The sequence below is a fragment of the Polyodon spathula genome, unplaced genomic scaffold (assembly GCF_017654505.1).
Source record: "Polyodon spathula isolate WHYD16114869_AA unplaced genomic scaffold, ASM1765450v1 scaffolds_3933, whole genome shotgun sequence".
NCBI classification, from domain to species: domain Eukaryota; kingdom Metazoa; phylum Chordata; class Actinopteri; order Acipenseriformes; family Polyodontidae; genus Polyodon; species Polyodon spathula.
This window is the reverse complement of record NW_024475390.1, coordinates 1-9,686: the sequence shown is the minus strand read 5'-3', so window position 1 is coordinate 9,686 and position 9,686 is coordinate 1. Positions and strand designations below refer to the sequence as shown.

General features: G+C 35.8%; 1 protein-coding gene across 1 annotated transcript; it reads left to right on the top strand.

Moving 5' to 3' along the window:
- Nucleotides 1–635: 635 nt before the first annotated feature.
- Nucleotides 636–3,547, top strand: LOC121312459 (multidrug resistance-associated protein 1-like; the record flags this gene model as incomplete). Its single annotated transcript, XM_041244261.1, has 4 exons — nucleotides 636–835; nucleotides 1,273–1,399; nucleotides 1,927–2,028; nucleotides 2,680–3,547. Coding segments are annotated over 4 exons (615 nt in total), but the record flags the coding sequence as incomplete, so codon positions are not given.
- Nucleotides 3,548–9,686: the final 6,139 nt, after the last annotated feature.

Here is a 9,686-nt window from a genome sequence, read left to right as displayed (position 1 = left end):
TGCCTTTTGGAGCGCATGCGCCGGTGGTTTTAAATCTGTCTCGATGCAAGGCTGGGTTCTTGCCTCCAGGGTTCGGTATTTTGGTAACTGCTACTTAGCTTTGGTGCGGTGAAAAGAAGCTATTGGCTTGACAGTGGGAATGGAGGTCACCCATTGAGTCCCACTGGTCAGTAAGTGGGTTGCAGGTTACTGTTTCCTATCATCCTATTATGTCTAAAACCAAGTATAACCATTACCTGTCCAATATAATCCTTAGTATATGTAAGAATTTTTGCTCTTAGTTTGGTTATAGAAATGATACATACGGAATATAAACAAGAAGAATACATTTGTTCATATTATTATTTGTTTATTTAGCAGACTGCTTTATCCAAGGCAACTTACAGAGATTAAGGTGTATGAACTATCAGCTGCAGGGGCTATTACAACTACGTCTCACTCGAAAGACAGGGCACAAGTGATTTGCTCATGGTCACACAATGAATCAGTAGTTCCTGGTTACAAGCCCTTTTCTTTAACCAGTGGACCACACAGCCTCCTTATGCAGTTAGCCTAATGTTGCGTATTGTTTTTAAAAGGTCCTTGTCAAGAAGCTTGCTGTTTTGCTACATTCTGCACATTTCTGTCTTTCTCAGAGGTATTACATTGCAAGTTCCAGACAGATTCGTCGGTTGGATGGAGCATCCCGCTCCCCTGTGATCTCACACTTTAATGAGACTCTGTTTGGTGTGTCTACAATCCGAGCATATGGATACCAGGACCAGTTCATTAACCAGAACAAACAAGTATTGAATGAAAACCTGCTCTGCTACTATAACAATGTCATTTCAAACAGGTAAGGACAGACCCTTCCCATACAGTGTCTCTGTGAGGCATTGATAACCACTTACAGAACATGAAGACATTGCAGAAGATAAGCAGGCTTTAAAACCCATCTTCTTACCTCATAAGAATTAGCACCATCATCACTGGTACCCTTATTTCTGTGCACTTCTTGCTGCTTCTTGTTCTTTTTTTTTTTTTTTTTTAAAGGGATACAATTTTATTTTCAAATACTGTTTCCTGGTAACTTATCCTTTCCTGTACTGCAGCTCAGTTCACAGTTATGGTATAAAATGAAACCACAAAAATATTCAGCACAACCATCATGGGGAATGTGGCAGACAGATCTGAGACCCTGCACTTGTCAATAGTGTGTTGTCCACTGGGATTAATTGTCACAGGGAAGGAATTGTCATGGACCCCCTGGACTATACTCAAACTGTTTTCCAGATGGCTGGCAGTGAGACTGGAGTTTGTTGGAATCCTGATGATATTCTTAGCTGCCATATTCATGGTTTATAATAAAGACAGTATGGATTCTGGAACAGTGGGTTTAGCCATGTCGTATGCTTTAAATGTAAGTATATAAAAAAAAAATAAAAATAATGAAAGCACAGTCCTTCAAAAAGCTTTTTTTTGTTTTGAGACTGCAGTGCCATTACTGGCTTTACTGAGTGAAACCAGCAGTATGACATAAAAATATCATTTCTTACACTATGTATCTGTTTACTTTGTAAGGTGGGGTATTTCATTTAATTTTTCAGTTTTAATTTGACTGCATGCACTAGTATATTTTATATTTATATTTATTTATATTTTAATGGGAAAATATAGGTACATCAGTAAATATAGTTTAACATATATATATTGTAAACTATATTAGTACATTTGCTGGAGATCAGGGGGAATGTTGATAATGCTCATTAAGAGCTGCTTTTAGACAGATGCTCCCTCTTGTGGTCACAGTTAATAATGATTGTATGTTTAAAGCCTGGTCTGCTGACCTTCTGTTCATATCAGTGGTAGGTTATCAAGTATCTGAACTGTATGCTAATAAATATTCCCATACTTTTAACCTGTTTTTTTTTTTTTTTTTTTTTTCAGATCACTGCAACTTTGAATTTCTGGGTTCGTAAAGCATGTGAAATAGAAACCAATGCTGTGGCTATTGAAAGAGTTTATGAATATGCTGAAATGGAGAAAGAGGTATTTTTTTTTTGATAAATCCTTAGTTTGTTTTTCAGTAAAGCAGTTAGTCTGTATGGAGGTATAGAACATGTAAGAACAACTCGTTATCCCAAACATCATGTCCAATATACTTCTCTTCCCAAGTGAATTCTGTTTTTAACAGTTTTTAATCAATCAGTCGAGTCATGAGGTCATTACCGGTATTATTATTATTATTTGTTTATTTAGCAGACGCCTTTATCCAAGGTGACTTAAAGAGTCTAGGGTGTGTGAACTATGCATCAGCTGCAGAGTCACTTACAACAACGTCTCACCTGAAAGACGGAGCACAAGGAGGTTAAGTGACTTGCTCAAGGTCACACAGTGAGTCAGTGACTGAGCCGGGATTTGAACCAGGGACCTCCTGGTTACACGCCCTTTTCTAAAACCACTGGACCACATAGCTTCCTTGTTATTTACCCACATTATGTACTGGTAATGGATGTTTTATATGCAAATAAATATTCAGTTCAAAAGCATTAATATCCTCCACAGCCCTGTTTTATAACATGTATTTCATTAGGTGGCTGTGTATTATCATGAAGCAGGAGTAGCCATACTAATCTTTAATAAAAAACACACACGTTTTAGTTTGTTATATTATTTATGCCATGTTACATTCTTTAAAAGGCTCCTTGGGTCCTATCCAAAAGACCACCTCAAAGATGGCCTAGCCAAGGGATTGTCGAATTCATTAACTATGAAGCTCGATACAAGAAGGACCTGGAGCCTGCTCTGAAAGACATAACATTCCAGACAGTCAGTCAGGAGAAGGTAAGGATCTGGTTTGAAATTGTGATACATTCCTTTATGTAAAGGCATATAGGGTTCTGATAGTTTATATGTTTCATACAAACAGTATAAGATTTTTATTAGTTCATTTGTATTCATAGCATTAAAATATGTTTGGGGATTGTGATGGAGAATGTGTTCCTCTATTACTAATATGGACATTGAATAAACATATCATTAATGTGGACATTGAATAAATGGTTATTGTAAATGGGGGGAAATATAACACATTTATATTTACCTGGGTTCCGGCAACGATCTCCGGGCCCTGTGAAGAATATTGCCTGTAAAAGAATAGTTAGTCGATTAGGTTAAAAGGTCCTGAGCTGAATAGATGGTGTACACACCAACACTGAAGATGTCGCCACAGCCTGGCATCTGTATTGTTTTATAAATGTATAGAACTGTTTATCTTAAAATCTAAGGTATGATATTGGTTGCTTCTAACAGCCAAGGAGAATACTGTAAACTATAAGAAATTTTGAATGTGAACAGGCAACAGATTTTAGTTTCATTAATAAAAATAGATACTTTGGAAGAAAGAGACCGCATCTGCTGTGCACATGTAGACCATGGGGTGGGAGTGGACTTTAACCCAATGAATTAACATAAAAATCATTGTATAGGTCTCACTGGCATAAGAGTCACTCCCCCTTTTTGAGACTTCAGTTTTAGGAAAACACTTTTTCTGTGTTTTAAAATACTTTTTTTCAATTGATTTTTTTCCTACATGCTCAACACCGATAAATAAAGAAAGATACACAGGTTTAGTTTTGAAATAACCCTTGTTTGCAACATTTTATTCCATTAATAATTTAATGTTAAAAGAAAAACTTTTAAAAGAAAAGTATTAAAAAGTGCCGCTTCATCAATTAAAAAGCAAAAAAGCATCAATAAACTAAACAGTGCACCATTTAATAACCAGTAAACACAACATTTTAGTGTTGCATACGGTGCAGTACAATTGCATTCAATTTCCAGCTGTACAAATACTGTACATTTTGTTTTGTTATTTCGGCAAACTCAACAACACACAATTTCAAACCTGTTGAGTAGCATTTTCTTTTTTTCTTCTTAATGTCCTACTTTATCCAGTCTCAAAGTCACCTACATTACTATAGCATTGCAGTTACAACAAACAGACTTGAAAAGTTTACTACTCAGCTTTCTAACCAATGGCTGTTTGGTACGGATCCCAGGGGCGGGTTCAGTTCAAATATTGACAAATCAATGGCTCGGGAGGGTGGGAATAAGGAAATTCATACATACTGACAGCTATTATGTTAACAGTGAAACAGTATAGCTGTGACGTTTTCGAGAGGAGGTCAGTCAAAAGTCTGAAAGCTTGCGTTTATCATTAAAAATGACTAAGGGTATTGAGAGTAAGAAATTAAAACTTTTAATTAGAACAGTGGTTTTGTGTGTCTACCCAGCAATGCAATCTACCTGAATGGCGTAGATCGTGAACAAATAAATCGGGTTGTTGACAGTTAAGTTTGTGTGATACATGTAGTAATCCCATTGTGGCACTGGTACGGTAGTTTAATATTAGACACATCGGTGCATACGTCGCACCAGTGTATTAGTCGCTCCCCACTTTTAAGGGCTCAGCAAAAATGCCTAGGAAATCGACTTATTCAACAGTTTTATGGTAATTGTCATTTTATTAATATAATAGCTACTATAGACAAAATATAAGTTATAGAGTACTGGTAGAAAGAAAATAGATGCATTTAACAATCATGGTTATTTGTACGTTTTTAACAGTTTGGAGAGATTAACTGGGATAATATTTATTTACTTAACCAGGACAGTTACTCATTGAGACTGAGGCCTCATTTACAAGGGGGTCCTGGAAAACAATAAAAAGACAATTACAAAGTACAAACAACACCATAAAAACATTTGTGGTTCAGACTTAATCAGCAGCATGCAGAAATCAAAGAACACAATAAATAGGACCTATTATTTGTTAATGTGGACTGAAAGAGAAGCATTGGCTGGAGGTTCTAAGCATTTCTCTAATACAATCTAATACAAGATAAAGAAAGATGATCAAATTCCATCTCCATACTACGTTCTATGAGAACACTCAAAAAGAGAGGTGCCAAGCCTTCACAAACCTAAAACACAAAATAATACCAATGAAAAAGCCTATGGTTGATTAGAGCTAGCCTAGTTGTATATACATATGACTATGATGTTTCAAAGGGGAACACTAGAACAAAACTGCCACATGAATTATTCAATACATCTAATTTATGTAGACCTTACAATAAAACTGGTAAATATAATCAGCATAATCTAAAACAGGGAAAATAGTAGCAGTCACTAATGTGCTAGATAGGGAAACAACCGTGTTGTGTCAAAATTAGAATCAATATGTGATTGATGACGGCACCTGTTTTGTACTGTAGATCTGTCAAATGCCAAACTAGCCCTAATAAAATGCTTGTTAAAACAATCAGTGATATCGTTACCCTTAGTATAAGTGCAATCATTAAATGCTACCTGTTTGGGCAGAGCTCAGTACCTTGAATGCTACCATGTAAGGCAGTAAGTAGTTGGTCTGGATAGAGGCCAGAAATAGCTTGTGCCCTGTGATTGTGTCTTTTGATGCAAAATATTAATCCCATATTTTCTTTTCTTTGCTTTTGTTTTGTAAGTAGTTGTTTTTATTCTATGCTGCCACAAAAATAAAGTTTGTTGGTTATTTTCACACTACGTCTGACTGCTGACTCATACCTACCTGCTCCTCAGAAATCCTTACAGGGATATGTATTTAAAGATACCAATTTTTGACAAATATAAAATATAATCAAATCAGTTCTAAAACCTATATTCAATCAAAGCATAGCATAAAATAATGCCTTCCACAGTTGTTCTTTCTACAGTGTAAGGTTAAAATAAGTAACAGTTAAAAAAATAACTTTCACACTTAATATTGACCGGATTTAAATGTTTTTGGAATTAAAAGTATAAATTGTGAAATTGCTAAGTGAAAACACCAATTAAAAAACATTTACTTATTCAGCTTGAATAAAGAAAAGAAAATACTAGTTGTCTATTTCCTTTTTCCTTATTCCCTGCGAATAAGGAAATCAACTTTTTTTGGAGGCCACATTCAGAAGAAAGTGGGCAAAGCCTTTGTTGCTGGTGTCACCTGTTTTTTTTTTTTTTTTTTTTTGTATTGCTGATATATAAGATTTTGCCTGGAACACAGACCCTGACTGTGTTTAATATGCAAGGGAAAAAAAAAAAAAAAACATTTCCCTATTCAGCTCAAATAAGGAATAATGAAATACTAGTTGTTTATTTCCTTTTGTCCATGGAACCCGTTTGGCTCAGTTGCCAAGCTGAAATTAGAAATCTCATATTCCTAGAGGTAGAAATACCTTTTTCAGTATTTAAAAGTACAAGGTGTACACGTAGCTTACATTTTTCTACAACTGATTTTCTCTCACAAATTGAATTTTATTTGCCAATAGCACCTCTGATCAGTTCGTCTAGGATTGTGCAAAAGAAAATGTCAAATTGAAACACTTTGTGTTAAAATAGTAATTCCTGCAAAATACAAAACATGAGACTGATTTTCAAATAGGCAATCACAAAATCCTGACAGGTATTATGCATGATATATAATCATACTGTGTAAGCTGCATTCCCCTATTGAAAGTTAGTTTCAGAAAGGGCACACTTTAATAGAGGCCCACTAGCTTGGCATTTGGTTAGCGGGGTCTTTCGTATCCAAGGACCTAGACCAGAGGGATTTGTCTATAGGTTGAAACGTGACTGGAGCCTTTAACACAATAGATACAATAACCCTTCCTGCAAAGCTTTACTAGTAATCTAAGAACTGAGGTGGTGCAACAAATGCCCCATAATGTCCATTATCTTGTTCTCTATGAATTATTTAAGCTCTACTTAGTTATTTATGTGAAGGTATTCATACAGTGTTGGATGTGCATTGTTCTAAATGGCCTTTTACCCATTTAGGAGTATTTGGTTCTATGAGTTCACCCCTTCATTTCATTATAAAAACAATCAATTAACAATAAACCAAGAAACATGAGAATATACTGGCCAACTGAAAATAATTACTGCGCAACATATGAATTATCAACTGCTTTCTCCCTGTGAAATTATACAATATATGTAATAAAAATACCTCCTGATACATGCTTCAGTAATCTTTTGCTATACATTTTTAGAAAGAAATTGCAGATTTATAATTGTGTACTTGTTGAATAATGAAAGGTGAGGCACAATGGTACTGGTTATAATCAGGCACAGCTTAATGTCCACATAGCCAGCACAGCATGTACTGTACCTACCAGAAAAGCAGGTGATAAAATGCTGCATGGTTTTGCAAGGTCAAATTGCATTATGTTATGATGTCTGTTTGCTTTTGAACGAATAAAGGTTGCTTGAAATGGGGGAGCCATTATGTCATTATTTATTTTAGTGCGAAACAACTTCACTGATTGTCAAGCAAATATGAATATCAAGTTATCTTTGTTGATTTAAAGGCGTTGTCCCTTATTATCTGATGCTAAGTACATATTATTCGTTTGAAAAACTGTCAGACTGATGGTTGCTCCTCTGGCCTATGTTTGATGTTAATGGTTATAGGCTTGGCTGCTGGTCCTGCAACTTCAGGGAGAAGTAAGCCATCGCCTAATACAAAAGGAACTGATCCGACGAGGCAATGTCAGCAGGGTGGACCATGATGAAGTCACACACTTCCCCGCCATCATGGGTATTGTTTGCAAATAAAAGGGAGGTTGGGGAGGTGGAGAATGAAGTTGCAACATACAACACATTTAATATAAACCCAATTCAAACTACCTTCATACCATTTTGCTGCCATTAAAAAAATAATATGACAAATGACGATTTCAAATCACTTTCAATGCGGTCTGATAGCGGATGGAAACATGGCATAAGCTATGACTAATTAGTCAACAGGCCAGTACAAAAAAAGTGATGGGGCAGACAAGGCTAGTTTTATACATACTGTATTCATGTTTTTCAAGTTGTCCTTGTAACAAAAACAGCTAACAACATCTGTACATAACACATTTGATGATAATCTAGCACAGGTTTGGCAATGCTGTACCAAAGAAGGCATATTTTGGCACAATCCAGCATAAAAATGCTTTACATTGTAATACTTGTTCTATATCCATTAGCTACTGTTGATCTTGTATGGTCCAAATTCTGCCAGTGTACATACAGTTTTAATACACTTGTAAAAAATTGCGTTAATAGTGTTTTCATTGCTCACTGCAGCTTAATTATTTACTGTGTCCTACATGTCTTGTTAGCATTATATACAAGAAACAGCAATGTTGTCTGTCTGAGAGTGGCATAGCATCATCATAATTATCATATTTGAGATATGATATTTGAGAAAAAAATAATCACATTAATATAAAGCTATAAAATAAATTCATGAACTTTGGAATGGCACCGAACCTTAAACAATAAACGCTGAATCAATCACTTCTTGATTGTGTACAGCGTCCTCTTTACTTTTGCAAACTATATGGTTGTCGTAATGTTCGTCAGATTTACGGCAGGAGCTGTAACTCTGGAAACGAGTAGGAGGGTATGCTGAAGAAGGTGGGGGCGTTGCAGTGCTTTTGCTGCGTAATTGGTGTTATTGTTTAGAATAACAGATAAAAACTATTTATATTTAATTTAACTTAATGTAACCATGTTTAATAACCACAACGAGGCCGACAGGACAATATTTGTAGGGAATTTAGATAGCAGTGTAAAAGAAGAAATACTATTCGAGCTTTTTTTGCAGGTACTGCTGCTGTGTGTGATGTGATGGAGTGCCCAGTGTTAATTTGCTGTGTAAATATGTACCAGAGTAAATAAATGCGTGTTCGGTGCATATATTGTTTGCAAGTTTGAAAGGCGTTTATTGGATGTGAATGCGAATGCAGCTGTCAGAACAACGTGTTTAACCATGTCTAATTTGAATTTGTAGACCCGAATATCGTCATATCTCTAATCTTTATGGAGACCAGCAAGGTGCTGTTTTGTATTTACTTGTATTTTTAAAACCAATTTGCAGTGGATTTTAATATCTAGTCATTTGAACACGTCTTAGTCATACAATTAGCAAGTAATGCATTCAAAGTTTAACTAGTATTCTGAATCAATTAAAAGGATTGAAAATAGAAGTGCAGTCGTTTATAATTCGGATGATTCTTGTGTTCTTGAAATGTGAGGGCTATTGTCTGGTATAGTGCCAGCAGGTGCTATAAGCTTCTCCACACACAAATGCAGGGGAAGACTGACCTGCACACCCCTGCCATTCAGCAAGTAGAGTCTGCCAGTTGTGGCACATTATGATGACATGGTGGACTGGTGTTCAGTGGGGACTATCTTATATCACCAAAGTCAGATTTGAATGTGCAGTAAATAGGTCCCCTGGGTGAAAGGCATAACCCAGTGAATTTGCCTGCTGTCATCCAGCCCTCCAACTTCCATCTTTATAACCTGGGGTTCAGTATCCAGAAATTGAATGCTGACTGTGCTCATACAAAGAAATGTTATAAAAATAATGATGGTCTTGAAAAGGAATTAATTAAAATTAAGTTGCAACTAATATACCCACCATAGGCTGTTAAAACATGTTATTGAGGTGTGTTAGAATAATGTGGGTAAACCTCATCTGGGTTTGTTTATGTTACTTCTAGAACTGCCACCTTTTAAAGATAATGAGGGTTTCAAGTTTAAAACACAATTATTTGGGGTCTAGCCAAGGTTCCCAGAAAAGTGGCATTTAACTGTGCCAAGTGTGACAAGTGTTTAATTTGCTCTGGAGG